The 27969-nt window shown below is 48.5% G+C and overlaps 10 protein-coding genes across 10 annotated transcripts; 4 read left to right on the forward strand and 6 right to left on the reverse strand.

Annotated features, from left to right (window-relative positions):
• Nucleotides 1–1826: 1826 nt before the first annotated feature.
• Nucleotides 1827–6880, reverse strand: GGS25DRAFT_517142 (sulphite reductase hemo protein, beta subunit; the record flags this gene model as incomplete). Its single annotated transcript, XM_049263334.1, has 3 exons — nucleotides 1827–1856; nucleotides 1927–6443; nucleotides 6781–6880. The coding sequence occupies 3 exons, from the start codon at nucleotides 6878–6880 to the stop codon at nucleotides 1827–1829; spliced, it is 4647 nt and encodes a 1548-aa protein (XP_049121633.1).
• Nucleotides 6881–8086: 1206 nt separating this feature from the next.
• Nucleotides 8087–9797, forward strand: GGS25DRAFT_471184 (ribose 5-phosphate isomerase). Its single transcript, XM_049259312.1, has one exon. It carries the CDS (start codon nucleotides 8518–8520, stop codon nucleotides 9634–9636), a length of 1119 nt encoding a protein of 372 aa, XP_049121634.1. The 5' UTR covers nucleotides 8087–8517; the 3' UTR covers nucleotides 9637–9797.
• GGS25DRAFT_471186 (ras family-domain-containing protein) lies at nucleotides 9798–11521 on the reverse strand. The gene is made up of 7 exons (XM_049259313.1): nucleotides 11186–11521; nucleotides 10984–11059; nucleotides 10890–10915; nucleotides 10692–10780; nucleotides 10496–10625; nucleotides 10151–10429; nucleotides 9798–10092 (listed from the first exon to the last, which is right to left on the reverse strand). The coding sequence occupies exons 2-7, from the start codon at nucleotides 11034–11036 to the stop codon at nucleotides 10037–10039; spliced, it is 633 nt and encodes a 210-aa protein (XP_049121635.1). The 5' UTR covers nucleotides 11037–11059; nucleotides 11186–11521; the 3' UTR covers nucleotides 9798–10036.
• GGS25DRAFT_471190 (P60-like protein) lies at nucleotides 11522–13426 on the forward strand. The gene is made up of 2 exons (XM_049259314.1): nucleotides 11522–11973; nucleotides 12027–13426. The coding sequence occupies exons 1-2, from the start codon at nucleotides 11822–11824 to the stop codon at nucleotides 13180–13182; spliced, it is 1308 nt and encodes a 435-aa protein (XP_049121636.1). The 5' UTR covers nucleotides 11522–11821; the 3' UTR covers nucleotides 13183–13426.
• Nucleotides 13427–13438: 12 nt separating this feature from the next.
• On the forward strand, nucleotides 13439–16593 carry GGS25DRAFT_43487 (FAD/NAD(P)-binding domain-containing protein). Its single transcript, XM_049258687.1, has 3 exons — nucleotides 13439–15961; nucleotides 16018–16485; nucleotides 16545–16593. Exons 1-2 carry the CDS (start codon nucleotides 13891–13893, stop codon nucleotides 16032–16034), a joined length of 2088 nt encoding a protein of 695 aa, XP_049121637.1. The 5' UTR covers nucleotides 13439–13890; the 3' UTR covers nucleotides 16035–16485; nucleotides 16545–16593.
• Nucleotides 16594–18046: 1453 nt separating this feature from the next.
• Nucleotides 18047–19356, forward strand: GGS25DRAFT_527438 (alpha/beta-hydrolase; the record flags this gene model as incomplete). Its single annotated transcript, XM_049265089.1, has 1 exon — nucleotides 18047–19356. One exon carries the CDS (start codon nucleotides 18047–18049, stop codon nucleotides 19046–19048), a length of 1002 nt encoding a protein of 333 aa, XP_049121638.1. The 3' UTR covers nucleotides 19049–19356.
• GGS25DRAFT_471194 (uncharacterized protein) lies at nucleotides 19296–20558 on the reverse strand. Its single transcript, XM_049259315.1, has 2 exons — nucleotides 20147–20558; nucleotides 19296–19914 (listed from the first exon to the last, which is right to left on the reverse strand). Exons 1-2 carry the CDS (start codon nucleotides 20276–20278, stop codon nucleotides 19468–19470), a joined length of 579 nt encoding a protein of 192 aa, XP_049121639.1. The 5' UTR covers nucleotides 20279–20558; the 3' UTR covers nucleotides 19296–19467.
• A 96-nt stretch (nucleotides 20559–20654) lies between these two features.
• Nucleotides 20655–23094, reverse strand: GGS25DRAFT_471195 (putative carboxylesterase). Its single transcript, XM_049259316.1, has 5 exons — nucleotides 22799–23094; nucleotides 22496–22734; nucleotides 22096–22418; nucleotides 21709–22026; nucleotides 20655–21658 (listed from the first exon to the last, which is right to left on the reverse strand). Exons 1-5 carry the CDS (start codon nucleotides 22957–22959, stop codon nucleotides 20900–20902), a joined length of 1800 nt encoding a protein of 599 aa, XP_049121640.1. The 5' UTR covers nucleotides 22960–23094; the 3' UTR covers nucleotides 20655–20899.
• A 647-nt stretch (nucleotides 23095–23741) lies between these two features.
• GGS25DRAFT_517151 (uncharacterized protein) lies at nucleotides 23742–24826 on the reverse strand (the record flags this gene model as incomplete). Its single annotated transcript, XM_049263335.1, has 2 exons — nucleotides 23742–24376; nucleotides 24457–24826. The coding sequence occupies 2 exons, from the start codon at nucleotides 24824–24826 to the stop codon at nucleotides 23742–23744; spliced, it is 1005 nt and encodes a 334-aa protein (XP_049121641.1).
• Nucleotides 24827–25338: 512 nt separating this feature from the next.
• GGS25DRAFT_471210 (uridine kinase) lies at nucleotides 25339–27965 on the reverse strand. Its single transcript, XM_049259317.1, has 11 exons — nucleotides 27603–27965; nucleotides 27240–27516; nucleotides 27096–27173; nucleotides 26991–27040; nucleotides 26771–26915; nucleotides 26675–26717; nucleotides 26537–26622; nucleotides 26454–26481; nucleotides 26330–26371; nucleotides 26045–26276; nucleotides 25339–25989 (listed from the first exon to the last, which is right to left on the reverse strand). Exons 2-11 carry the CDS (start codon nucleotides 27435–27437, stop codon nucleotides 25506–25508), a joined length of 1386 nt encoding a protein of 461 aa, XP_049121642.1. The 5' UTR covers nucleotides 27438–27516; nucleotides 27603–27965; the 3' UTR covers nucleotides 25339–25505.
• Between the last annotated feature and the right edge of the window lie 4 nt (nucleotides 27966–27969).

Below are 27969 nucleotides of genomic sequence, written 5' to 3' on the forward strand. Positions count from 1 at the left end.
AAATTCCCTAGCTAGATCTCATAGGACATTTATATACTCCAATCTGCCCACTGCTTGTCTTTTACTAACTAACCTACGCCATGACAAAGCTTCAATGGGACTCACCCAACTCACACAATCCACCGCATTGATTCCCCCTACCAAACAGCCTCTCAGACATTATAAGGTTTTCCAGGCGGCGGATGATAGACAATTCGTTAGCCTGGCCATCTCAAAAAAGGGGGGTGGATTAGGTAATACAAACCTTCCCTCTTGGGACAAGTCGACAAATATGATTGGCTCGTGCTTGACCCACTATTAACCCCCCTAACCTATGTTTCACCAACTTTGACTGTCCTTCTGTTTGCTATTTGCTATATACACTATACACCGTGATGCCTTCAAGGTACGTGCCTACTGACCTAAATAGATGGGTGACGCTAAGATCTTGGATCAGGCGTGATTGAAAAAAAAAACATTCATGTCGCGTAGTGGATTACAGTACCTATGGAGGCATGTGCTTCGTACCATGTATACCTACCTAGGTACATAGTATGTATAAACTTAAACTCCACACGTCACTGCTTAAATCCTACTGCTACACGCTAGATGAGTGGCCTAAGAGCAGTTGATGAAAAGGAAGTATCAGAAGATCAGACCTTGGCCAGAAATGTTCTTCAATACAAGACCATAGTGTGTCGCACATTCCACCTTTGGCGTACCTGCCGCCATATACGCTCTATTCACACACCCAACAGTTCTTTTCGAAAATTTAAGCTTTTATACTTATGAATAGCAGATGCGGTCCAATCCCAAGGATCACCCGACCATATCACACACTGAGTTCGGGCGTTGTGGGATGGCAGGTAGCCACGTGACCTTACTTCGTACCATGTTAGATCTTCCAGGGAGAGATAGCCATGGGACATGACATACACACCACAACTCCCACTTCAGATTCATATTCGCAACATCCGATCAGATTGTATTTCATAGGCATGGATAAGGGTGTAGGTTAGGAGCTGTGCTCGGCGGAGAGTGTCCTTTCCCTTCCGTGGAGAGCGGCAGTCCCACTAGGTACCTATAACTACTTGAAGAACTTGAATTCAAATATAACATCGGTTTCCGCTTCATTATCTTGTTGATATCAATTTCAAATAAAATCTAAGAAGATACGGCAAGATATTAATCCTATGGCTACGTTTGACCCCCCCTCACAATACCAGCCTCACTGTAACTTGAAATGATCCTGTACTGAGTAAGTTTGAGATAGCTGCAACTACTGGTGTTTTAATTGCTAGGTTAGAACCCCAAACTATCTCGATTTTCGTGCGCTTAGCTATCGTGGCCTTGAATGAGGTTGCTGAAGATAGTAGGAACAATGGGCATATTAGTAATATAGATGGGTAGGTGTTGGCAGTTGTCTTGGGAAACACTCTCCACGAAGCACAACTCTAGGTTAGGACGCTTTAGAAAGGCTCAATCCCCCCTAAAGAAGAAGCGACCCCATCCCTCCCCTGAAGCACACCGCACACCATTTCAGTAACATCAATGCTACAAAGCAATATATACTCATCTTCATGCAAATTTTTATAACTCTCATAAGCTCTGCTAGACTGATTGATACCTATCCATCCAAGTCATAAACCAGGGCGGAGAGTCTACTACCAACCCACCTACATAGGTAGGTAGATAACATTGAAAAAATGAGTGAAAGTAATCGTACAATAGAATATTCCCAGATACCACCCCCAAAACAAACAAAGAAAAAAAAAAACGCCCGTCCTTTATGCAATGCTTAAGTGGTTCATGTTCTATGAGTCTCTAACTTGGGTAAGCTGAATAGATCATTCGTCATCTTCATCTTCCTCGGCGACCTAGTAGTTGTTAGTTAGATTATATTTGAGGAAGGCTGTGGTTGAATAGAATAGGTGGGGTTCAACTTACGTTGTCGTGGAAATCTTGTCCTCCCTTAGTGGCGACAATAATGCCTGCTCGGATACAGAAGTCGCCAAAGTGCTCATCCTCCTCGCGCTCTAAGGCATATCGCTTGAGTAGCGGCTTCATGATGGCCAAGATCTCATCTTCCTTGATGCTAGACCTGTACAGCTTGTTCAAACGGTGTCCGTGGTATCCACCGCCCAGATACATGTTGTAGGCACCGTAAGCCTTACCAACGAAGGCGACCTCGGCTAACCAAGGTCGGGCGCAACCGTTGGGACACCCCGTCATTCTCATGACAATCGACTCCTTGCCTAATCCATTCTCTTCGAGGCAGCCCTCAAGTTTAGAGATGAGTTGGGGCAGGTAGCGCTCACTCTCGGCCATAGCTAAACCGCAAGTAGGGAAGGCCACGCAGGCTGAAGAGCTGAGACGCAGACCAGAGAATTGGACATTGTCAAGCTTATACTTCTTCATGAGCTCCTTCAATTGCGGGACATCCTCGTCCGCGACATTGCTTAAGATCAAGTGCTGGTTGCCCGTTAATCGGAACTCGCCCTTGTGAACCTTGGCAATCTCACGCAGACCCGTCTTCATTTGGAATTCGGCTGTGTTCTCGATGCGGCCGTTCTCGATGAAGAATGTGAAGTGGTTCAGGCCAGTCTCATCCTTTTGCCAGCCGAACGTATCGATATTGCTCTTGAAAAAGAATGGGCGCTCAGGCTCAAACGACTTACCCCACAGAGCCTCTACCTTGGAACGGAAGACGTCAAGGCCCATGTCATCAATGGTGTACTTTAGTCGGGCGTGCTTTCGGTTCTTACGATCACCGTGATCTCGCTGCACTAACATGATCTTCTCACAAGCGATATGAACTTGATCAACAGTAACGAAGCCCATCATCCGACCAGTCTGTGGATACGTCTTCTTGTTGTTGTGGGTCGCGCCCATACCTCCTCCAGCCAAAAGGTTGAAGCCCACCAATTGGTCGTCATCACCCTTGATAGCGATAAGACCGACATCGTGAGCATAAACGTCCGTATCGTTGTGGGGTGGGATGGCGATAGTGATCTTGAACTTTCGGGGGAGGTATGTAGGTCCGTAAAGAGGCTCAAAATCTTGCACAGCATTGCCAGCAACCTGAGTCTTCTCGTTATTATCGTCGGTGAGCCAAATCTCGTGGTACGCGGTTGTGGACGGTAGGAGGTGGTCGCTGATCTTTTGAGAAGAAGCCCATACTTGCTTGTGGTACTTTGACTGGGTGGGAAGAGAACTGCACATGACGTTTCGGTTCACATCACCACATGCTGCAATCGTGGTCATTAAAGCCCTGTTGATAGCTTGCATCGCTGGCTTGAGCTTTCCTTTTACCACACCGTGAAATTGGAAGGTCTGTCTGGTGGTGAGCTTCATGGTCTCGTTACCAAGGCTGTTGCTGATGTCGTCCATTTGCACCCATTGCTTCGGCGTGGAAACGCCACCAGGCAGTCTGCAACGTATCATGAATGAATAAGCAGGCTCCAAACCCTGGGCTTTGCGCTCATCACGGATATCACGGTCGTCTTGCATGTACGTTCCATGGAACTTTGTGAGCTGCTGATCAGAAGCAGAGATCGCGCCCGTGCTTAGGTCGTTGAGACCCTCTACGATAGTACCTCGTAAGTAATTGGAAGCCAGCTTCATGTCTTCATTGGTGATCGGTGCTGGTTCATCTGGTAATCCCTCAACGTTCGCGACGCCAAGAGACTGCCAGATTTGAGGCTCCCAGAGTGAGTATCCTGTCTGGTATCCATCGGGATCCTGGTCATCACCTAACCCGACTTCAGCTAGTCTCTTTCCGCCAAAGTTTGCAAACAATCGGTCGAGGTCCTTGGCGGGCTTATTGTAATAGATTTTATCCTCCTTTCGTGGCCAGTAGTGCTTGTCTCCAAGTCCGAAAATCGAGTAGTTGACGGAGGCGAGGTCAAGATCAGTACTGTCTTTAACTGCGTCCCAGAATGGCTTGCCGTTCTGAGGGAATTCTCCCTGGCCTGCTGTCGAAGTGATGAGCACAATGTTCTCCTCCTGAGGCAAGTCCTCAACAGGATAATCTTCCATCGCCATAACCAGTGTCTTGAGACCTCTAGCACGGCCTCGTGTTCCTAGTCGTTTCGCCAGGTTCTGCGCATTTCCGTTATCAGAGGCAAACAAAATCGTTAACGGCGCGCCAAAGAGACCCTCTAGTAATTGGTTGTAAGCATCCCGGGCCTGTCGCTTCTGCTGCGCCCGAACTTCAGTGCCGAAATCTTGAGACAAGTTTGCAGCAAACACAGGCTCACGTCGCATTAACTGGGTTAGCTTGTTATCCCTGTCTAAGAACTCCTTGAGCTCATTCTTTATGCGCTCCGAGTCCAAGGAGAAGTTAGGGTCGCCCTTATTCTCATTTGTCGGGTTCCACCTGTATAATGGCCAGTAGCCAAGGTCCACGGCTTTCTTCGTCTCTTGCAATACAGTGAGCGGCGAGTCGTGCTCTCCGAAGTACGGCAAATATGCAAGCACGATTGACGGGCCGTTGAATTGGTCGGCTTCAAGCATAGCCTGGAGAACCTGAGTGTATGAACTGTACACTGCGGTAGATGCGACATAGGCGTTACCGAAATTCATAGCGTAAAGTCCGATGTCTTTCTTACGTCTCTCAGCATCTGCTGCAGTTCGCTCGGAATAGGGGGTCGAGTCGATGATAAGCATGTTCACATTCTCGCCGGAGGCTAATACGTGATGGACACCGGAATTACCAAGGTCATATGCCCAAGCATCGGACCCAACAAGCCATAGCGACTCCTTTCGGAATAGACCTTTGCTTGATAGGAGCTCCCGCGCAATGGAGGATCCATCGGTCTCAAGTCGTGCAATTACATCATCGGCGAGCTCTCCAGCCGATTTGGCGTCTTCGGCATTTGCTGCCCACTTCGCTAGCCAATTGACTGGCGACTCGGTGACAAAGGATCCAGTGCTGGCAGCTTGCTTTACCTGCTTTACAAATCTCTGGCGATGTTCCTTTCGGGCAAGAAGGGATCCAAACCCGAATTCCGGACTAGCTGCCACTGTGGATGAGACACCAGCGTGGTTCGATTTAAGAGCGTTTGCTGTATAGACTCTGTTGCCGAAGAGCTGGTCGAGGATCTTAGTGTAGGCTGTCTCCAATTTGGGCTGCTCTAGGTTGTGGCTTTGAACACCCTGTGGTCCGCTTGTTTTGCCTACTTCTAGGTTCTGTAGGGGCTTTTCGGATGCTAGGTTCTGGAAGATACCTCGTAGGGCTTGGTGAATAGTATCGGGCGAAATGTACCCTAGCTGGTGGCCAACAATAGCCTCGACACCTCCGGGACCGCTTCTTACTGATGTTAACACGTCGATCAATAGAGGCCCCCATTTCGTCGTCTTGCGAGCAATTTGTTCTAGGACAGCGATACGCTTCACGGATCTTGGGATAGCGTCGATGAGGTGAGCGCCCAACCATGGTCGGTATAGTCTAGCCGTAATCAAACCAGCCTTGGCGTAAATATCATCGGGCTTAGCCTCGTCGAGTGCCTCAGCAAATAGGCCTGCGTCGGAACCAAAAACAAAGATAGCCTTATCCGCGGTTGCTGGACCAGACCATTCGAAGGGGTTATAGCTACGACCAGTCGCAGCCTTGAGCTGAACCCAAATCGCGGTGACGTAGTTGTAGATATCCTCAGATGTGACTAGAGGCGGAGCAGCTTCGATCGTAGTAGCCGATGATACACTCGGGGGAGCACTGTAGTTACTTTGCTGATCAGATTTTTCCGAACCTACGGAAGAAGCCGCCTTTGAGGTTGCGCTAAGTATTGTCGAGTCTGCCAGAGCATTGACTGCAGCACTAGGGCGGCCTTCTGGTTGGTGCGAGGCAACGACAACCCTTCCATCGTCAGCATAGATGTTTGTCTCTGAAGCTGAGCCAGCCTGGTATCGGCGAGCGTCATCCAAATTTAGCAGTTCGCGGAATGAATCTACGTCCTCCACAGCGATTGGCTTGTCATGTAGACAGGAACTCGGGGAAAAGAAGTGGATAACGCCCTTGCCAGACCGTAAGGCCAGAGCATGGGCTGTTATGGCCATATCCTGTGCCTCCTGAAGGGATTCGGATTGTAAGAACGTCCATCCTGAGTTTCTGATGGCGGTAATGACAGAGTAGTCAGGGAAATCGGCTGGAGATAAGGAAACATGGAGGACCACCGGGTAGTTTGCTAATTTGTACAAATGAGCAATAGATGGGAGAAGAATGGTCGAGGTGGTTGTAACGGAGGTAAGGCGGCCTGAGCGAATCGGGGCAAAGACAGAGAGAAGAGGGTCGTTGTTGTGTCGCACGGATACGATCTCTGGGACTGAATCCTCGGTCTTGGCGACCAGGCCTACATCTTTTCTTCCGGCATATCTCTTAAGGTGGGAAGAGTATGCCGAGTCCTGGCCTAAAGAGGGCTGGACAGAGACAATAACGTCGCTAGCAAGGTATGCGATACGTGCCACTAGGTGAAGAGGTAAATATTAGTTCTTGGATATTTCTATTTTATAATGTATATGTATTATACGTTGATTATATTTTTTGGTAAGTGATGGCAGTGGTGGATAAAAATATACATCGTGAATGAGATGTGAGTGATGTGATATTATGTGAGGGATGGATGTAAGTGATGTCAGTGAAGGGATTGGATTGGATTGGATTGGATATGGCGGGGTAGTAACGTTGTGAACAATGAACAGTGAAAGAGTTGTAGTGGCTGTAGTTGATTGTAGTGGATTGGATACAGCTAAAGCGCATGGCTATTGTAAAAAGATTAGAAGATTAGAGCATCATAAACTTACCTGCCTCTTCAGGGGTGCGGATTTCTATCTTTGGTGTCGCCATTTTGGACTCTGATTTGGACACAGCAGAAGAGTCTGCTTTTCCAAAGAGGAACGACATGATGAACCCCCCTTCTACATATAAATTAGTTTACACAGGGAACCTAGGAAAATAACCAAAAATATTTTCTTTCCCCGGCATAGAAAAGAAAGGCGAAGTGGGAATTCTAGAACTCTAGGCGATGGCGACAATTAGACTAAGATAGATCAGTCTGATCAGACCCCGAGGGTGGAACTTTTTATGGCTCCGCAAATGGAATTAGTCCGTTATACACTGTAATCACGCCATCGTCTTAGTTCTAACAATTTTGATCTTTTCTACCAATAGCCATTAACATTTTGTCAGAATACGCCATCTTTGGCCAACCAGAGTTCTAACTTTACCTTGCATCATCTCGAACCGGTAATCGGCCAAACCCCATATTCCATTGTCCAATCACGATACTATAAAGTAACATCTTTAACCGTCTATGTTAAGGCACCGAGAGCCGCCGAGGGATCAACAAGCTCAACAAGCCTAAGAATATCCTGTATGATAAGATGCCGGGTGCCATTCCCATCTGATGTTATACTTTAGCTTTTGGTTGTCAACAGCTATATCATATGCGGCAAAATGTGATGTCGAAATCCCAGCTGTGACTATAAACTTGTCAGTTGCCGTCGTAGTACGGATGGAGTAATACGTATTTCAACAACCGATAGCCGCTTGCTTACCTACAACCATGAAACTCAACATACCAGTTATAGACATGATATTTCTAACATGCTCTCGTGGTATGATTTCGGAGTGACAAACGACATACCATGTCTATTGTTGCTTGGCTTTGAGGGTTAGTATGAGTGGAATATCAGTTCTCATTACTCACGATATCGCTCATTTGGTCTTGTCAGCCGGCTATGATTGACAGCAGACTCCGAAATATCTCCAAAAAGGACTATAGAACTATAAGATCAAAGGGCTATAGTCGGCGTTCTGCTATTATTCCATTAGGTCATGTTATCAAGATGACTGGAAGATATTGAAGTCCCATAAAGATATGATCCATCGAGGGGTCCTGTTGTAGCAAAACGTAATCAGTCACCTTTATGTCAGACATCTGGAGTTAAAAACCGAACACAATTTCCAAATGTATAGGTATGTGTAGAACAAGGATCGTTAGACCTCATGTTGGCCATCATTTTAGGAATGGATAGCGCCGTCCTAGAATCAGGTAGTTTCAAGGTTATCCATGGATAGTAAAACTTGAGCACCCACATGCAACGCACTGCAGGATTCAAAAGGACGCCACAAAAGTTTCCGATACTGAGCCTCTTTCTCGAGATAGAGCGCTGAGTAAGCAACCGTTAACTAGATCCGGAGATCGGGCAAGATCAATTGGACCCTTGTCCCGCACCCACGTCATTGGGCGGAAGCAGCTATCACTTGGGGTGGCACCACCACGGCGGAAGGCATCGTGAGGAACGTGGGGCTCCAAAGCTTCAATGTCAGATATTTTCACTCATCACCTATGACTAGGTACCCAGTGAAAGCAAACACGTACAAGGTCCTTACCAATTCAGGAATTGACAAAAGATAATTGTATTAAAGTCCATTCTAATTACTTGACTCCAAAGTTGAATTTATTCCGGCCTTTCAAAACAAAGAAAAGAAAGAGCCTGACTCATTGTCCTGTCCCCTTTCGTCTCAGCCCAGGTTTCATGAATCTATCGCTACAGCGGGCTGTCGCAAATACATCAACATCAACTCGACAATTCACCAGCCCACGTGCGCTATTTATCAGAAGTTGTTTTTCATTCGCCGTTCAGCACATACAAGCTCCTCATTCTCATAATCGTAGCTTCAGCAAATACCAGCAGCACCGCCAGCAAGGTATCCAATTATCCCTCAGTAGTCGAGTTGCTACATTCTCAACCTCCACCCAGCGGAACAAAGAAAAGACAACAGCAGCCATGGCCTCAGCACCACCACCCCCAACCTCTGCCACCGACCTCATCGAGTCCGCCAAGCGCGCCGCCTGCCGGCAAGCCGTAGCGGACCACTTCAACCCATCATTCGCCTACGTCGGGATCGGCAGCGGCAGCACCGTCGCCTACGTCGTCGAAGCAATCGCCGAGCTCGGGGCCCCCGTGACCTCGAAGATGAAGTTCGTTCCCACAGGCTCGGGCTCCACCTCTCTAATCCGCAACGCGGGCCTCAGCGTGCTGCAGGTACCCGACCTGCTCCTCGAGGTGGGGTTTGACCCGAAGTCGCCGGACCACCAGCCGATCGACATCTACTTCGACGGGGCGGACGAGGTGGACGCGGAGCTGAACTGCATCAAGGGCGGGGGCGCGTGCCACTTCCAGGAGAAGCTCGTGTCTCGCCTGTCGAAGCAGTTCATCTGCGTGGCCGACAGCCGCAAGAAGGCGGGGCGGCTGCTGACGAACTGGGCGTACGTGCCCGTCGAGGTGTCGCCGATGGGCGCCGAGTACGTGCGGCGCGAGCTGCTGCGGCTCGGCAGCACGAACCCCAAGATCCGGCAGTCCGGTCCTACTTTTACCAACGCCATCACGGACAACCACAACCACATCATCGACGCGCCGTTCCCGACGCTGCTGCTGAACAGCGAGGCCGACAAGCTCGACCCGGCCAACGGCGTCTGGACGCCGGATGCGCTGCTCAAGCGGATCAAGAGCATCTTTGGCGTTCTCGAGGTCGGCATATTCTCGGGTCTGAACGGGCCCCAAGTCGCGCAGCTGGACACGGATGTGGAAGGGGTGAAGCCTGTGAAGGCGTATTTTGGGAGATCCGATGGGCAGGTAGAGACATTGGGTTGAATATCGAAGAGGTTGGTCGGTGATACTCTACCTATTAATACATCTAGAGGAATAAAAAATTAGACGACGAGGCCATATTGTTCTACGACTGTTCGTATAAGATATAGGTACCTAGACACGACAATATATGACGCTCATCACACAACTCATTTTAGGGAGCACTTGATTTGAAATCTGATGGAAAGAGAAAAAAAAGTCATTACATATACTATATGTTGATAACCGTAACGATTATAACAGTCTTCTCCTCGTTAGTTTGCTTCGTAGAATTGATTCGTATTATACAACATCTTTTGGCTTGTTCATTCGCTATGCACGGAAATATCCTGCTTCATCATCGTCTCACTCGTCTCCCATTGCCAACGCTTCATCCTCCATCATGGATCATCGCTTTACTTTACTAGCATGCACATCCCTCTTGTTGGGATGATTGAGTGTTGGTCTTCACATCGATCACTGCAGACAGTTAGCCCAACCGTTTCATTCCACGTTCCCCATACTGGGGGTGACCCACTCTGTGACGAAGCCTGTGCAGCGGCATCTGTCCCCTCCATACCAGGAAGTGCCTGCGCTATCCTCCTGAAGAGGTTCTTGACGTTGTGGCCTAGCTTCGCGCTTGTTTCGACGAACATCAGATTGTTTCGCTTGGCCTCCTCCTCGCCTTGTGCCGTAGTAACTTCTCTTTTGTCGTTAAGATCCGTCTTGTTGCCTACTAGCACAATGATTACGTCGTTGCCTCGTTCCGCGCGCACATCGTCAATCCATTTCTTGGTGTTTTGGAAGGATTTCGCATCTAAGCCGCCCTTTGTTAGCTTTTTTGTGTAACGCGTCATCGAGTAAGAGTAAGGCCAGTTCGTACTTGAGATATCGTAAACAACAACCGCAACGCTCGAATCCCTGATATAGGAAGGAATCAAACTCCTGAATCGTTCCTGACCTGCCGTATCCCACAACTGTAGCCGCACCGTTCGGTCCTCGAGGTACATTGTCTAGGCATTGCTAATTAGCTAACGCGATTTCTTTCTTCACTGACCACCGTGGCTGTCATGACTTGCCTTGGAGAGGAAATCGATACCAATCGTAGCTTGGTACATGTTGTCGAAGGAGTCGTACATGAAGCGCGTTATGAGAGATGTTTTGCCGACTAACCCGAAGTCATACAGTTAGCTATAGATCCAAAGTAATTCGGTTTCTGAAGGGCCATCGTTCGAGTTGTAGGTCGTATACGTTGCCCGAGAAGGAAGACTACACACCGCTTTGTTCGCCGAGAAAAACCAACCTGGCAGTAAAAGTTAGCAATAGAATTTCCAAGAATAAATAGTAGAAACAGTAAATAGGTAGTGCTACTTGAACTTCTTCAGTGGGTTGTTATAACCGCCTGCTCCTCCAGCTTGTGCCATTTTGACGTTGAGACTTTGCTTTACTGGTCGTGATATGTTAGTGGCGGTCGAGGGTTGATTATATGAAGAAGCTGCTCCGCCGAATCTAAAGAGTCAAAGCTCTAAGACAAGAGATGGCTTATGGGGTTGGGTGATGGGTACAACCGTACAAACAATGAAATCAAAAGTCAGAAGTTGTGAATCAGACTACTGGGATATCAAAAGAAATGCTTTTGGCTAAGACGAGGGAATAAAACACAATATTAATTTATTATTGTTTATTTGTAGGTTTTTTATAAGGGAGGCCCAGGGAGGGTTGGTAATTCAATAGAAACCTTGGAAAGTATGATATTCAGGTAACGGAGCGTTGTTCTTTCCTGCCTCACCTACAAAAGGAGGCGGTTCCTTTTCCGACAACTCAAAAAATGCACTTAGGCTGCTAGCCTTGACAGATTGGCGATTAGAATTGGGGCCGAAGTTGGTGGGGTACCGTCTATCATGAAAGCATTGGCCAAAACAAAACTCCAGTGACTCCATTGGTGGGGATTTAGATGATTTAGGTTCTTCGTTATGTAATCCATATGCAAATCGACAAGCTTCGAGGCTAGCTCTGGCGTTGATTATTTCTTATCTTATCAATAACCATTTGACCCTTGGATTTACAAAAAAAAATTCTGGCTGAGATCGCCCCACTACATACATGTAAGATTTCTACTAAAGTATCGATCTGACATTCAAACACTCAAATAATACATACTCGATAGCCAAAACAATCGAATCGCACGTCCAAGTTTAATTGTCAAAAGATGCCAGTTATTAGACCTCAAAAGGGGCCCACCACGGCACCCGCAACTTACAGTCAACCATCGAGAAAAGGCAAGAAGGCATGGAGAAAGAATGTCGATGTTACCGAAGTGCAGAAGGGTCTCGAAGAATTGAATGAAGAAATCCTCAAAGGGTTAGTACTTAATCACCATACACTCAATTACATCGTCCTGACAAGATACATAGTGGTGTCATAGCCGAAAAGCCTTCCGAGGAACTCTTCGTCATCGATACAGTCGGAGACGCTTCACTAACCAAGAAGTTCCCAAAGCATACCTCGAAATCCTTGAAAGCGGACGAAATCATTGCTGCGCGCTCGGTCATACCTGCAGTAGATTCGCGCAAGCGCCCAGGGGACAAGACGACTGATGGAATCATTCCGGCTAAGCGACCCAGAAGGGAATATGTAACGCAAAAGGAGCTAGCTCAACTGCGCAAAGTAGCGGATGGCGAGCATGAGACAACAGTAGAGATGGTGGATGCCTCGTACGACCCTTGGGAGATGGTACCGAAAGTCGAGGCTCCAATCACAGATGATAGAGACGATAAGAAAAAGGCCCCCAAGTCCATCTCACGAAAGCCGATATCTCTATTAGCAAGTGGGAAAATGGCTAAGGCCGTACCTAAGCCTACGGGTGGATACAGTTACAACCCAGCCTTTGACGACTACGAGGCTCGTTATACAGAGGAAGCTAATAAAGCTGTTGAGGCCGAAAAGAAGCGTCTGCAAGAAAAAGAAGCTGAACGATTGAAGAAGGAAGCCGCTGCTAGATCAGCCGCGGAGGCAGAGGCTGCAGAAGCCCGCGCAGAACTGTCGGAGTGGGATGAAGATTCCGAATGGGAGGGCGTCCAGAGTGGGGGCGAGGAGTTGAAAGTTAGCGCAAAGCGGCCAGAACGCAAAACCAAGGCGCAGCGAAACAGAATTCAGAGACGGAAGGAGGAGGAGCGACGACTAAGACACGAAGCTAAAACAAAGGTTCGAAAAGCTCAACTGGAAGAAATCAAACGGATTGCAAGGGAGGCAGCAGAGCGTGACCTTGAGCAAGCTTTAACACTCGCGCAAATTGAAGAAAGTGGAAATAGCGCGGATGATAACGATGAGGAGCTTCGACGACGTCAACTAGGAAAACTTCAAGTACCAGAGAAGGACCTAGAGTTAGTTCTTCCCGACGAATTGCAGGACTCCTTACGACTTCTAAAACCGGAGGGCAACTTGATGAAGGAGCGTTATCGGAGCTTGCTAATTAGAGGAAGAGTGGAGGCCCGAAGACATATACCATTCAAGAAGCAAGCCCGGACCAAGCTCACTGAGAAGTGGACTTACAAGGACTTCAGCATCTAAAGTTGCCTATCAGAAATCTAGGTACTTACGTACTTGAATTAAAAATGCATGAGGCCATCAATTTCTAGCAGGTACTTACGTGCATGTCTATGAAGTGTGATGTTTCTGGTGCTACATCGGCATTGTCGGAGATGTCAGAGTGCATAGTAAATAATAGTCAATCCGGCGGTCCCGGTTCCTGAACTACGGGACGCGATAATAATTAGCACGTGTCTGGACTCTGTTTAATAAACTCAATACCACATCAGGTTTCTAATTGATTGAAAAGTTTCGGTGGTTTAGCGGATGTAAAGTGGGTCACGGATAAGGTAAGGGGCCCACAGGTATTTATTACCCAGCAAGGCGGCACAGCAATCGGAGTCCCACCCTACCAATTATGACGCACTCTATGAAAGTGAAAACTACGTGACACAAGTAACACAAGTTTGGCCAAGGAAGCGCCGAAGAGACGAGATCTCCATGCAATCATTTTCCTACACGACCCTGAAGCTTATTATTATTTTTATTTTTAAACAACTTCACAATATTTCTTCTTTTCTATTAGTCCAATACTTGTGTTTTCTTTCCCTTCTCCCCTTTTTAAAAGAGTAAAGTCGTTGAATTCCCCATATTCATACCTTGTCGATATGCATGGTCTTTCTTATCGTCGCTCCTTTGTGTAATTCCTAATAATACCTTTTGAGATACCCTAAACTAGAAATAGTCACGATGCCGTCACAGTTAGGAGCTGCCAAGGCTTTTGCTCTTCGTGCCAGCCGACAAAGCTCTCCTAATTATGTCTTTACATCTTCTGCTCTATTAAAACAAATAAAACTAACTAAACGCGTTCATGCCTCTCAATTCGGTATCCTATCTCGACCCAACCCCTCGAAACGCAATAATACTTTCGCGAAAGCTACACAATGGCTAGGTCCCTCGAATACCATTGCTCGCACACTATCTGGGAAACCCCTCCCACAGAGACGATCCGTCGTTCTTAACTTCGCATACCGTTCAGCTGCTTTACTTGGTACTGGGATTGGGTTCATAGGAGTGTTACTCGCAGCTTTCTTCATATACGACTCCACCACATATAAAGAATCGGCCCTTACGTTTGGAGATTGCCAAGTCTCCGAAGCTGCTCTGAATCCTCGTAGAGGAGGCCCTAAAAACCTACCTATCATAGAAGCTCTCCTCGACGATGACGATAACGAAGAAGCGAAAAAGAGGAAGACCAAGCCACGACTTGTGATCTTGGGGAGTGGATGGGGGAGCGTTGCGCTGATTAAGCAACTGAACCCCGAAGACTACCATGTTACGGTTATCAGCCCGAAAAATTATTTCTTATTTACTCCTATGCTGCCCTCCGCGACTGTCGGGACTCTGGAGTTGCGAAGCCTCGTCGAGCCCATCCGCAGGATACTTTCACCCATTGGCGGGCATTATCTTCGAGCATCAGCAGAAGACGTTGAATTCTCCCACAAGTTAGTCGAGGTTTCACAAACAGATTCCAGGGGTAAAGAAACTAGGTTCTACGTGCCATACGATAAACTGGTTGTTGCAGTCGGATCGGTCACCAACCCCCACGGAGTTACTGGTCTTGAGAACTGTTTCTTCCTCAAGGACATTAACGACGCTCGCATGATCCGAAACCAAGTCATGAAGAACTTAGAACTCGCTTGCTTGCCAACAACGGCCGATGACGAACGTAAGAGACTACTGTCATTTGTAGTAAGCGGTGGAGGCCCCACAGGTGTGGAATTCGCTGCGGAGCTCTTTGATTTGTTGAATGAGGATTTGACTAGGAGATTCCCTCGACTCTTACGAAACGAGATCTCGGTACATTTAATACAAAGCCGTGGACACATTTTAAATACGTACGATGAGGCGCTTTCTAAATACGCCGAGGACCGGTTTGCTCGCGACCAAGTCGAGGTTCTCGTCAACTCGAGAGTAAAGGAGGTGCAGGAGGACAAAATCATATTCACACAAAGGGCTGAAGACGGCAGCGTTGTTACCAAAGAACTCCCTATGGGTTTCTGCCTCTGGTCCACGGGCGTTTCTCAGTCCGAGCTCTGCCAACGAATTGCAGCGAAACTAGGTCCAGCACAGAACAATCGTCATGCACTAGAAACTGATACTCATCTACGACTTAACGGCACACCTCTTGGTGATGTCTACGCGATTGGTGACTGCTCTACTGTTCAAAATAACGTCGCAGACAACGTTGTCTCTTTCTTGCGCGGGCACGCCTTCAGACTAGGAAAGGACCCGGAAACCGTTGAACTTCACTTCCGTGACTGGCGCGCCGTAGCTCTGGACGTCAAGCGACGTTTCCCACAAGCAGCAGCACATTTGAAGCGCCTTGACAAGTTATTCATGCAATTTGACAAGGACCAGTCCGGCACGCTAGACTTCGGCGAGCTTAGAGAGTTACTGAAGCAGATCGACAGCAAGCTGACCTCCTTGCCCGCTACCGCCCAGCGAGCCAACCAACAGGGTCTTTATCTTGCCAACAAGTTCAACAAGCTGGCACACGCCGCTGCTGGATTACGGGCAAACGATATCCGCGACGGCGACCTAGATGAGGCATGCTATAAGGCGTTCGAGTACCACCATCTAGGCAGTCTGGCCTACGTCGGCAACTCCGCTGTCTTCGACCTCGGAGGCGGATGGGGCGTTACCGGTGGTCTGTGGGCTGTCTATGCGTGGAGGAGTGTATACTTCGCGCAAAGCGTGGGCGTCCGGACAAGAGTCTTGATGGCCATGGATTGGGCGAAGAGGGGTCTTTTTGGGCGAGGCATGTTTTCTAACCCTCGCGCTAAATACTAGGTACTCTTGCTAACATGTCGACAGATCTGATGAGCTTCTAGAGACACTAGAAAGAAAATGGGGGTAATCTACAGGACCTCGTGTTAGTTACATTCTTAGAATTTCGAAGAGTTTACACATACCTACAGCAAGCAAGAGACGTCGATATCAGCCGGTGTTCGGAGTGGGAGTCGAACAATGAAGTTCATTTATATCTGTTAGTCCTGGGATTACACGACAGGAGAGGAGATAGATAGCAAGCAAGCGGGCTAGAAAAGTTTTATTTTTATAGTAATGGGGAAATGCGAGGAAGTTTTACCTCCGTGCCTATCTTCGGTTCATGCTCCAAAGGTCTCGAGTCTCATGGTTATTCCGGAGCGAAGCTGAGTCGGCTTGGAAAATCGCCGACCTCCAAATTCGCCCAATACCCAACTTGGTGAGAAAGTCCCTTACATTAAATTAGTAAGACTGCACGGCATACGCAGACCAGAGTCAGCTTCGCCTATCCATGAGGTATTGATATCATCACGTTCATGATGGGTTTATTCGTAAAGGCTGCTAATGACATCAAGGGGTAAATGGTATCATTTCCGCAGACCTGTATTTCTCGCTATTATAGGGAAAAGCCGTTGGCATAGGACGTGTTCTTAGTCATCGAAGCTAGCCACGCCAATTACAACGATCCCAGCATCAGCTACGACACCTTCCGTCTTCGACCGAGTGGGGACGTTGAAAAGTCCCCCAGAGGACGCAGGCAAAAGAACTTGGAGGTCGAGAGCCCATCGTCGCTGCCGGGCCTGTGCTAGGCGGCCGGCGGGTCGATCTATCAACACAGTGGTGTATGTCCGCGGCCAACAAATTGATCTTGACTCCTGGAAGTCAGGTTGATGATCTGACGGCGGTCAACAATCATATTTGAATAATGCATCAAAAATATTCCCTTTTTGATTCGAATTTGCTAGAGTCGATCGTAGTTGGAAACCTTCCAGGGACCCACAATCCCGAAAATAGGGGTCGAGAGAGAGCTCGCCAAGAACTTTGTACAGCAATTTTTTATTCCCGTCAGGATAGTTATCTAGGTATTCTCTAATGAAATATTTACCCCTCATCTCGAACTGCCCGCATTTTCTGTTGAATTGGTTGTGGCTTTGTGTGAGTCATCCGTCGCGTCGCTTACCCCTGAATGTTTACCCCTGAAATGAGTTGTCGCCTCCATCTACTCGACAAAACTATCGAAAAAGTCAACAGCAGTCGAACTGATGCAATAGACAATTAGGAGTTTAAAACTAAAAGTTATTCAAGCCTTTAAAATTACATTTAAGATCTTGAATCAGGCTGTACTAGTTGGGTCGTAGTTGGATTATGCATACTCCCCTTTCTAGAAAGGGGAGGAAACAGAGACACTAATGCGGCACAGTCTTTTCGCATATCCAATCCAAAATGCGAGTAGAAACACGATACGAGTCTAGTAACTGCACTGCTAGATACTATCATGTTAGCCATCCATATGCGAGATATCAACATTGTCACCTGAGAGGATAGGGGTCAGAATTACTCCCATCCATATCTATTACTCTGGCTTCACCTGGTTCCATCTCAAGAGCAATGTGTATAATAACTGCATCCAAAGTCTGTCCTAGGTAATGATTCACTTTATTGATAGATAGGGGACGTTTCCTGTTTATGGTAGCAGCCCCTTGTCGATAACTTCATGATGCCCTTTGCAATGATGAAGGTGGTTCCACCCCCTTTTGGGTTTGACCTCATCAAACGGCCCAGCGGAGAACGATGCACATAAGTGATGATCAACACGATATCCTTATGCAGGAAATAAGCTGCCCAGAGTTTTCTGCAGCTCCGTCCCAGGAACACGGAGTGTCTTCCCGCCGGAGCGAAGTTAGATTTGTAATGCACGCATTTGTCAACACGGTGTTATTTTACCAAGATAATATCGAACGTGGGAGTATAAATTCTGCGTTGGCTCTCCCTAGAATTCAGTACTCTATGACTCCTGAAAGCACGCATGATGGTTTCATTGCGATTTCTCATCCCAATCTTTGTCATATCTACAATCATGGCTTCTCAGGGACTACCCGTCCCCGCACCCTTCCACTCCCGCCACACATCCCTTATCGGATCCAACACATGGAGCTATCTACGCGCCAGGCCCTCTTCTAAGCCCAAAGGCACCGTCCTTCTCCTCCACGGATTCCCGTCTCTTCCCTACGATTGGCGCTACCAAGTGTCGCTCTTCACCTCACTTGGGTACCAAGTCATCGCCCCCTACATGCTCGGGTACGGCTACACCTCCTCACCAAGCGAAGTAGCCGAGTTCTCATTCAAGCGGCAATCCGACGACCTCGCCTCCCTGCTCGACCAGCTCGTCCCCTCCGAGCAAGTAATCCTCGGCGGCCACGACTGGGGCGGCGACCTCGTCTGGCGCTTCGCCATCTACCACCCCCGCCTCTTCAAAGCCATCTTCTCCATCACCTTCCCGTACATCCCGCCCAGCCTCAACTACACCGATCTCGCCGACCGGATCGCGGCGGGAGAGTTGCGCATGTTCGGGTACCAGCTGCAGATGCGGGACCCGTCGACCGACCGCAAGATCCAGAGCGCGCGGCAGATCCGGCGGTTCCTGGTCGGCGCGTACGGCGGCGCGACGCCCGAGGGCGAGCGCGCGTTCTCTCCGTGCAGCGGGATGGACTTCGCGCTGCTCCCGCGCTTGCGGCCGTCCCCCCTCTTAGATGGCGTGGAGCTAGACCGCCACGTGGCGGAGTATACGCGCCACGGGTTCCGGGGCCCGCTGAACTGGTACCGCACGGCGAGGATCAACTACGAGGATGAGCTGCCGATTGCGGAGGAGGAGGAGGGTGGGGGGCATAGGTTCACGATGCCGGCGCTGTTTGTGCAGGCGCTGAGGGATGATATACTGGTTCCGGAGCTGGCGGTGGGGATGGAGAGGCATTTTGAGAGGTTGACGAGAGTGGATGTTGATACGGCGCATTGGGCTATGATTGAGGGGCCGGAGGAGGTGAATGAGGCTATTCGGGGTTGGCTTGAGACGCTTGAGTAGGGGATGGGAGGTGAGGATGGTGGCTAGAGAGTTATCAACCCGGTGACAGATAGAAGAGCTGGTTCTGACGGCCATTCTTCTTATATTGATCGCGATAGGCTATGATCTCAATTCCAGGACAAATTACGCCCCCTCTAGTTACTGGAGACTTTGAAATAGGACACATGTTGTGGGGTTAGTTGTTGCTGATTCGATTATGGTGGGCTGAGATCGTAATGTGCATATACTGCACAATTCGCTAGACGGGTTGCAAAAGAAGAAAACTCATCATTTGTTCAGTCTAGCGCTATTCCCAATACCCCCTACCCCTATTACAGAATTATCCCTCAGCGAATTAATTCTGTGTCCGTCTGCCTTCTCCGCTTCCATATATCATATTCCGTAGTACTCCTCGTATATAAATACATAAGACTTCGCCATCAGCCATACCTATCGGTGTGCATTTCTATTTCCCGAATCTGTGCTACTATAGTCGCAGTCTGGCTCCCAGACTTCGACTTCATCTCCTCATTGACGAAGGAGAAACCATCAATATGGGGGATCACGAACCCCTTCACCTCCCCCCTCCAACCCCGCGGATCGAACTGTCTGTGCCGGACCAGCAGCTCTTCCATGCATCGGAACTCAAAGTACCGCCCGTTCTGCGAGACGAATATGGCGTCTCTCGCTTCCTCCACCAGCGCGCGGTAGTACCTGTGGACCAGCTCCTGCTTCCGCACGTCTCGCTGCAAGCGGGGTTCTTGGTATTCGAGTCGCTCGAGGAAGATTGGGATGCTGTTATAGGCTTGGGAGATCTCGACCAATATCCGGTTCCAGATGACCTCCTTGCTTCTTAATTCCGCTAGTTTGAGGTCGTCGTTCACGAACTATGAGGTAATTATTTTAGTTACTGCAATGTACCTGTATGAATGACATATACTATTTATAAAGAGGGAAAAATAGGGATGAAGGGAGGGAGAACGCATGCTAAAAAAAGAAATGCAACAGTTGATAGACACCACCCCTTGCATACGCGTACAAAGGCAAAATGCCAAGGGGGTGAGGCTGAGGCAAAGCAGAGTGACACACGGAGGGAGCCAGGGTTGGAACAAGACTTACTGCGCCGTCAGGATACGCGGCTCTGAAGAGGCGGTATATGAGTTCTTTCTTGGTCGGCAGTTTCGGGTACTCCCAAACCTGTATGCGATGTTGCTGCCACCAAGTTTCCTGTGGGTCAAGGCTGAATGACATGGTCGCGAGGCTGTGTACTTAAGTTGTACGTGGTGTTCAGCTGGTATTGCTTAAGAACGAGATAGGCAGGTGAGATGAAGGGCGAATATGTAAATGTCGTTCATTGATCTTTTTGAGTTCAACTACGGAGGTTTATATGTGATTTTTTGATAAATGTTTGCTTACCTTCCCCCCTATTTATGCGTGCGCAAGACAAAGAGGGCTCCTGATGTTGGTAATTGATCACAAGAAATAGCCAGCCACTAATACATCAGGCGGTTAGAGACCTAATGACGAGTCATTATTCAAAATTGATTATTTAGTTATTGCTACATACTCATATATTACTGATTCTATTATTAGCTTGTGTAAGTTGACGGTCTGAATCATTTACCAATTTTCCTTAGTTGTGTATTCTCACTAACACAACTTACTTCCCCTCTTGCTCTCGACACATCACATCTCAAATGGCATATGTCAATGAATCACACATACGGAATTACACGTGCTCAAACATGAGATGACACGGAATATTTATTGATTAAAATATATCTGAATGTCTATCATGGAACTTACCTAAGGTTAGGTTAGTAGGTAGGTAGGTACCTACCCAAGAGCTGCAGCTTTATCTGTCCACCCCTTTTACTGAGGGACTCTTTCCGAAACAGAACGCCAGAAGTCGCAACGTTTACCACGACCACCTTCCCATGCGAAGGCATCGGTGAGGCTAAAGGTGTTTACGATGCCCGGTCCGCCACGCACATTGTACTTCAAGTAAGGAGGCACAGTGATTCTGGATACGTCTCCCCCGGTGGTGTTCAGATTCATCTGAATTGGGTACTCTAGAGTGAACTCTGGCCATTTGATGCTACCATCTGCGTTGGCCGGGACCGTCGCGTTGTCTCGCTTCGCAGTCGCATCCAAAGCCGAGATAACGGGGGTATCGTGAATGATGAAGCTGCCCCATATCTTCTGCATCGTCCGCATAAAATCCGCGTTCGGCAGCTCTGCCCCCACAGAAAAGTAGGAGGTTAGATCAGCGCCGTGGTAGTTTGGCATGAGAGAGTATTGATACTTCCAGCTTTTTCGTGAGCCGGAGCTGAACGCCTCGGCGAGCCACTGGGCAGGACAATCGAATTCGTTTTCGCCGGCTATGTTGAACACCGCCTGCTGTATCCCTATGGCCATCCCAGACTTGCATAGCGCTGTTGGCCCTCTGCTACCTGTTGTGTCATACAGCAAGTCATCATCACATGGTAAATCGTCGATCTGATATACTTTGCGAAGCAAGGTAGTGTCACTCGGCGACAACGACGGAAAAGTTGTGGCGATGAAGTCGTCATACGCTGATGTTGTGTTGACTTGCGGGTTAGTCAGGGGTACACCTTCATTGGCGTTATTCTGTGCCTGATCAGTATCATATCGAGTCTTAATGCAAGGAGAGTACGCACACCAACGAGAAGTCTCTTTCCAATCACTTTTGCGCGTGACAGCTGCACAGCTGGTCGTTCTTGTATATAATCGCCGTCGACAACAGGCGAGAAACCAAAGGTACCGAAGGTGCCCTGAGTCGTCGAGACAGTGCCACTAGCTCTCTGCAGTACAACGCTATCGGTGGCCACCAAACAGTCAAAGATGCTTGAATGGTTGCTTGACTTCAGTGACTCTTTACTACACCCAGCTAGTTCAGCGAAGCGATTGTACCGCTTCGTAGGGACGGTATCATTGTACCAATGTATTGCCGGGAGGTATGGGCTAGCAGCAATGGCCTAAATGCGAAAGCTGTAAGTTAGCATATCCAAGAGGTCCTCCTCCTCAGCATCCAGGGGCCTACCCACATTGCTGAAGATATCCGTCTCCTCGCCACCATAGCCCATCACATGATGAAGGACGCACCCTGCACCTGATGACTCGCCTCCGATCGTGACGCGGGTTGCGTCACCGCCAAACTTCGATATGTGTCTCTGGACCCATTCGAGAGCAAACCGCTGATCCAAAAGACCTGCGTTGAGTTGACCGTTGTTCTTGATGTCGGCCGAGGCCAAGAATCCAAATGCCCCTAGTCGGTATTGAATCTCAACAGTGATGAACCCGTTCTCGTTGACATTCATCCAAGCACTTGGGTCGTACGTGGCTCCGAATACCGAGTGGCCACCTCCGTCTACATCTCATAGGTCAGAATGAAGCGAATTCATGAGGCTGGCCTGATGGGGCCAACTGGGGGAAAGGGTTACATACGTATCCACAGCAAGACAGGCAAGTTAGAGGCGTTGGGAGCGGCGTATACATTGAGATAGAGACAATCTTCGTTGCCAAGCGCGGAGTTAAACCCATAGGTATCAGGAACACCGAAAGCCCCCGATTGGGGACATAATGGTGGCTGGTCGATAGCGGGAACAATTTCCCTGTTGCCCTTGAGAGGAGGTTGGGGAGCTTGCCATCGCAGCTTTCCAACGGGCGGTGCCGCGTAACGAACGCTAGTCAGTAGAACGTTAACGTATGTACTTTGGTTAATCTCACTATCAAAGATAAATGGCTTGCCTTTTCCAAATATTGAGGTCGAACGTATCGTTATAATAGCCTTGGTAGGTGGCGTACCCAAGGTCAACCGTAGGCGGTGACGAGACAGCGGCAGCTAGAACACCAGCGGCTTGTACCGCTACGGCGATGATGCCCGTGCAGATGTTGCGGGTAGATATCATTATCGGCTTTGCCAAGCGGGAAGAGCTACAACCCCTGAGTACCTACCTATTAAATTGACTTGCTCGTGAAATGTAGAAGACCTTGTGCAATCAACCGTTTGCTCGCTGAATCATGGTCAGCTCTTCAGCTCTATAAAGCGTCAAGTCAGGAAATCTTAAATAGAACCTTCATTTCCTGTGCCGTCAGCACGCCGCTAGAGAAGACGATCGAGATGACCCGTTGCAGCCTAGCAACCCGCATGGCCCGGCCCTCGCACTCCCCTGCTCGCGGGACAAATATTTAGTGCTCTTATTTGCCCTCTACACCCTTGGCTCGAGCGGCTGACAAGTTAGAAAAAGCACAATTATATTCAGACGCGGTACAGACACAGTACATTATAGGCGATGATCAAGTTGCTTACCTATCCAAAGACCGAGACTCCATATGAGTCACTTGTCAGATTATACTGCTATGCCAAACGGTGAATGACTGATATTTCATTGTACTTCTTTCTAGTATATCTAGGTAGTATATACCGATATATCTAACAGCACTCTAGGCAGGAAAATCGCGCATGATTCACCTACTTATCAAATACCTCCGTACCTAGAATAAGCACTCTCGCTGAACGTCGTATGGCTTCTTATAGGTACCTACTTCTTATTGATCGATAAATCATTCGGGAACTTTCTGAATGACTACTAATAGATTGATCACGGTGTTAATTTTTTTCTTTGTTAGATTATAGCAGACTCTAACTCATCAAACCCTCCCAGTTCCTCACCCATCCACTCCCCAAAATCTAAGGCGCTTGACCAAAGTCATAACTATTCCCAAACCCCCTATTCAAATACCCCTGCAGCGCCTCCCCCCTACCAACCCAGTCCACAGGGACTTCCAACCCCAACCTCCCCTCCCTCTCCAGCCCCTCCAAAACCGGCCTGATGTCCTCGGCGAACTGAAGCCGCATGCGATTCCTATACCACGGCGCGAAATGGATCATGGCCAGCATGACGCGGACCTCGCTCCCCAGATTAGGCATCCCCGCGTGCCAGAGCCGCAGGTCGCGGACGACGATACTGCCCTTCTTGACCGCCGGCTGGCACGGCGGACGCACCTCCCGGCGCGCCGCGAGCAAGTCCTCGCGGATGCGGCCGCTGGCGCGCTCGCCGTGCGCGCCCTCCTGGCTGGATGCGTCGCGGCGGTGCGTGCCGAGCCAGATCTCGGTCGACCCGTTCGCGGGGGTCATGGTGACGAGCGGGACGTTGACGACGAGCGCGAACGGGTGGTCCGGGTGCTGGAAGTCGGCGTCGGAGTGCACGGGCTGGCGGGAGGGGGATCCCCCGGGGGGTGGTGGCATGGCTGAGTTCGCGGAGCAGAAGGTCCATTTGGGAATAGGGCCAAGTACACTGGTGGTTATTTGCGTGGCGATGGGGTCTACAGAGTCCACAGCACAACGTTGAGCAAGCGTGTTTATTTGGGGGAAGGGGGAGTTGACATCATCCAGGGCCACGTACTAGTGAAGATCGCCGGGCTGAAGTGCTCCGCCACGGGCGGGGCGTCCTGCTGCAGATTGCCCGTGTTGTAGTTCAAGGGCCCGTCTTCGCCTCGGCTCTGCAGCACTCGTGCGTCCTGCACCATCTTCGTGTTCAGCCTGTCCAGTGCGTCGTGGGGGATCGCTTCCTCGACCACGACAAGGCCGTCTCTGTGGAGAGCACCGACGGCCTTTTCCAGGTTCCGTGGCTCGAGGAACCCCTTCTGGGTTTCTAGATTGGAGGGCTTGATGATAGTTGGCGTGCTTTGGAGACGGGCACGGTGAGGGGCCAGTGATGCGAATGCACGGCCTCTGCTAAACGAGGCGCTTCGACAGTGACGGAAGAGGAACATTTTGAACTTGGAAATAGGTAAAGAGACGCAAGGTACTTGCACAGGCATCCACATTGACCGTGCAGTATGCGAACGACCTAGCCTTTTATTTCCTGTGGGATATTCTAAAGTTGCTGCCCTGACTTTCCCATGAGCTAGTCCAGTTGTTCGAGGCCAAGTAAGTTGGTCACACGTATGGCGGAGGTCCCCCATTAGACCATTCCGACATCTCCACCAAGCCCAGGGGATTCCACGATACCCAGTCACACAACAAGGAAATATCATATTCTATGGGGATGGCGTAGACTCGGTAGGCATAGAGGCTCGGTTTAAAGATGACGTTCATGGAAGTTATTCTTCATCTTTCCTACTACCATCATCACGAGTAGCATAATGATGTTTGCTTGGTCTCTGCAGTTAGCAGTGAGGTTCGTAGTATGTGACCTATTCGAAATGTTCAGGGGTATTATATGAGCCATCATTAGAGACCTAGCAAATTTACATACTAGCACGTAGGTACATCTAACAACCATATAGATACCTAATACTTGAAAAATGTTTATATATCTTCTGGAACCCTCTTCTATATGCAAATTCCAGTAAAGGTACGTTATCTTACGATTCTGTGACCGCAGACCCGACGTCAAGCTGCCACGAAGAAAACCTAGGTATGTACTCGAGATTATGCCTACCGTATATCTTAGCATCGGAAATATCTCCTCTCAACCCACCTGTCTTCGAAGTCGGGAACCATGTTGCCAATAACAACAGTGATCTCCGGGAATACCTTCGTCAGACGGTAAACGCCTACGTAGCCGGCCGAGTATGTTGCAAATACGATGCGATCCTGCGGGACTCCGTGATCTACGAGGACTTGAACAGCCATCAATGCGGAGCCTCCACTAGACATCTGGGCGTCCAAGAGCAAGACGCTGTCATGCTTGTTGATATCCTTAGGAAGTTTTAAGTAGTGAAGTTCAGGTTCTCCAGTTCGAACGTTGGACTGGATAAGAAGGCGTCCGGTTCGGCCATCGGGTATCACTCTCCTCAGTCCAGCTTCGAATGCGGCACCTCCACGAAGGATGAGGACTGCACTGACCTCGCCCCTGGGGGCAAGCCCATTATATCGATTTCCAGCGGGGGTTTCGATTGTTAACTCCTTGAAATGAGCATTGTTCAACGCCCTAGAAAAATTAGCAAGTGATGGCAAGAATGTGGCCGATATCGTATTCCACGTACTCTTCGATTAGTAGACATGAGGCCCTATCGAAATAGAATATGAAGTCCTCGCTTGAAGTATCAATGTCTTGGATTATGGTACTCATAGCTTTGAGTTGGGGAGTCTGTTTAAGAATGATAACCCGATCTGAAAGGGGCTCTGTGTCAGATCCGGCCTCAAGACTTCGAAGAGCTGCTCGGTGCCGTGTTGATTTCTCTACCAACTTCTTTTCGATGTACTGGGTGACCATAGCTGTGATGATAAGTATAGATAGTATACGCGTTGCTCTAGGCATCACAACTTACCCATGGCAACCCTATTTTCTATACCTCGGGGCACGATGATGTCTAAAATGCAATATTTAGTCTCGGTGTTGTGGATATGACACCCCCAAAAACGAGAGAGATGGACTAAAGCATGACCCCTTACCAGCATGATTCCTTTGTGGTAGGACATACTAATAGCAATGTCAGTCTGGGCTCCTTTTCCACCAAGATTTTCTAGCACCTTACCTTCTCGTAATTGGGCTTTACGAAGCCAAACCATTGCTTGATACAGCCTTCTACTGTACGTCCTCGGTCTCTCACATCTCGTAGGACTAGAATGGCTGAGTTAATTTCAAATCTTCTTCAGTGTGGAGTAGTGTTTACTTCTTCTGGAGAGGCATGTGTCCGCATCCGCTTCACAATAAATCTGCAAGATTATCAGCAGTGTCACGATTAAATAGTCCAGTACATTTAGCATACCCGCATGTCCATTAAGTCCATAACCCTTTGATCGTACAGGGCGAAGATTCCTTCTAGAACGAGGACGTGGGGAGAATATATAGCTGTCGTCTCTTCAAGACGTTGATGCTTCTCAAAGGAGTATACTGGCACCTCGGCACGTTTTCTAGTAAATAAAGAAAAATCAGTAAGCCTAGCCAAGATTATTTGCTAAAATATGCCACTGTCGGATACTCCTTACCCGGCTTTTAGGTCCCGTAGGGTTTGCACTAAGGCATCGAAATCTATTGCCTATAGATTGAACATTAACAGAAGAACGATGGAATATCTGGACAAGGAATCTTACGTCTGGTGAATCGAAGTCATACTCGTTGAGAAAAGCTCTCCTGGAAGCCTCAGGATCCAGTGGCTTATAGTAAGAGTCCTGTGAATAGTAAGGTAAGAATCCACAACCCCTTCCCGTCTCCCTTCCATCTCTCATTGGACTTACCATTGATAAGATAACGACCCATGGCAAGTTCAACTTGCTGACGATGGCATGAGACAGGGTCGACTTCCCGGAGCCAGAACTCCCTGCAATACCAATGATACTCAAGTCAGCCCACGGAGGGCTGTAATGTGCCCTTTTTGCGATGGTGTCTGCATGATTATCGGCGACAATGGCAGGGGATCCAATGCCGGTGTTCATGGCTATATGCCCACGATGTGGCTCATATATAAAGGAACGTGTGTAAAGTAAGGTGTGGCGTTTTGGGTTATGTAGGATACTATGTAAGTATTAGGTAGGTGTTCCAAGGTTAAGCTTCAGCATAAAGTGCACGTGTGGTTCAATGTGATAGTATCATGTGCTTACTGCTATGATATGTATGATGTGTGTATGTATGTATGTATGTATGTATGTATGTAGGTCCTATGTAGGTCCGTGGTGGCGGGATATGAAAGTTGGCCCAACTTCTCGATCAGAAATTAATGCAAAAAAACATCAATAAATCCAAGACTTAAACGGAACGAAATGATAAATGTTTCTTAGGAAATATATTTAGAGTAAGACCATTTTAAAGAATCGAAAAAGGGAGGATCCCCAAAAAACCAACCACAAGTAAGAAGAAACCGTGTGGATTGTGGATTTACGATACCAATTAAGCAGGTCTATTTCAGGTCAAGTTGAATCAAAGGTACTAGGTATTCTAGGCACATTATGTACTGTATTGTACCCTACT

Source organism: Hypoxylon fragiforme (assembly GCF_022984875.1).
Source record: "Hypoxylon fragiforme strain CBS 206.31 chromosome Unknown GGS25scaffold_1, whole genome shotgun sequence".
Lineage (NCBI taxonomy): Eukaryota > Fungi > Ascomycota > Sordariomycetes > Xylariales > Hypoxylaceae > Hypoxylon > Hypoxylon fragiforme.

What these genes read in the sequence shown, in the direction of transcription:
- GGS25DRAFT_471184 (XM_049259312.1), top strand. Translation starts at nt 8,518, where the DNA reads ATGAATCTATCGCTACAGCGGGCTGTCGCAAATACATCAACATCAACT.
- GGS25DRAFT_471186 (XM_049259313.1), bottom strand. Translation starts at nt 11,036, where the DNA reads ATGGCACAAGCTGGAGGAGCAGGCGGTTATAACAACCCACTGAAGAAG. An exon ending in TGTTGTTTACGATATCTCAA is followed by an intron (nt 10,430 to 10,495) that starts GTACGAACTGGC and finishes AGGGCGGCTTAG; the next exon opens with ATGCGAAATCCTTCCAAAAC. An exon ending in TGCACAGGCTTCGTCACAGA is followed by an intron (nt 10,093 to 10,150) that starts GTGGGTCACCCC and finishes AACTGTCTGCAG; the next exon opens with TGATCGATGTGAAGACCAAC.
- GGS25DRAFT_471190 (XM_049259314.1), top strand. Translation starts at nt 11,822, where the DNA reads ATGCCAGTTATTAGACCTCAAAAGGGGCCCACCACGGCACCCGCAACT. An exon ending in AATGAAGAAATCCTCAAAGG is followed by an intron (nt 11,974 to 12,026) that starts GTTAGTACTTAA and finishes CAAGATACATAG; the next exon opens with TGGTGTCATAGCCGAAAAGC.
- GGS25DRAFT_43487 (XM_049258687.1), top strand. Translation starts at nt 13,891, where the DNA reads ATGCCGTCACAGTTAGGAGCTGCCAAGGCTTTTGCTCTTCGTGCCAGC.
- GGS25DRAFT_471194 (XM_049259315.1), bottom strand. Translation starts at nt 20,278, where the DNA reads ATGTCATTCAGCCTTGACCCACAGGAAACTTGGTGGCAGCAACATCGC. An exon ending in CCGCGTATCCTGACGGCGCA is followed by an intron (nt 19,915 to 20,146) that starts GTAAGTCTTGTT and finishes ATTACCTCATAG; the next exon opens with TTCGTGAACGACGACCTCAA.
- GGS25DRAFT_471195 (XM_049259316.1), bottom strand. Translation starts at nt 22,959, where the DNA reads ATGATATCTACCCGCAACATCTGCACGGGCATCATCGCCGTAGCGGTA. An exon ending in AGACGGATATCTTCAGCAAT is followed by an intron (nt 22,027 to 22,095) that starts GTGGGTAGGCCC and finishes TTTCGCATTTAG; the next exon opens with GCCATTGCTGCTAGCCCATA. An exon ending in GAAAGAGACTTCTCGTTGGT is followed by an intron (nt 21,659 to 21,708) that starts GTGCGTACTCTC and finishes GATCAGGCACAG; the next exon opens with AATAACGCCAATGAAGGTGT.
- GGS25DRAFT_471210 (XM_049259317.1), bottom strand. Translation starts at nt 27,437, where the DNA reads ATGAACACCGGCATTGGATCCCCTGCCATTGTCGCCGATAATCATGCA. An exon ending in GGGTCGTTATCTTATCAATG is followed by an intron (nt 27,174 to 27,239) that starts GTAAGTCCAATG and finishes TACTATTCACAG; the next exon opens with GACTCTTACTATAAGCCACT. An exon ending in CACATGCCTCTCCAGAAGAA is followed by an intron (nt 26,623 to 26,674) that starts GTAAACACTACT and finishes CAGCCATTCTAG; the next exon opens with TCCTACGAGATGTGAGAGAC.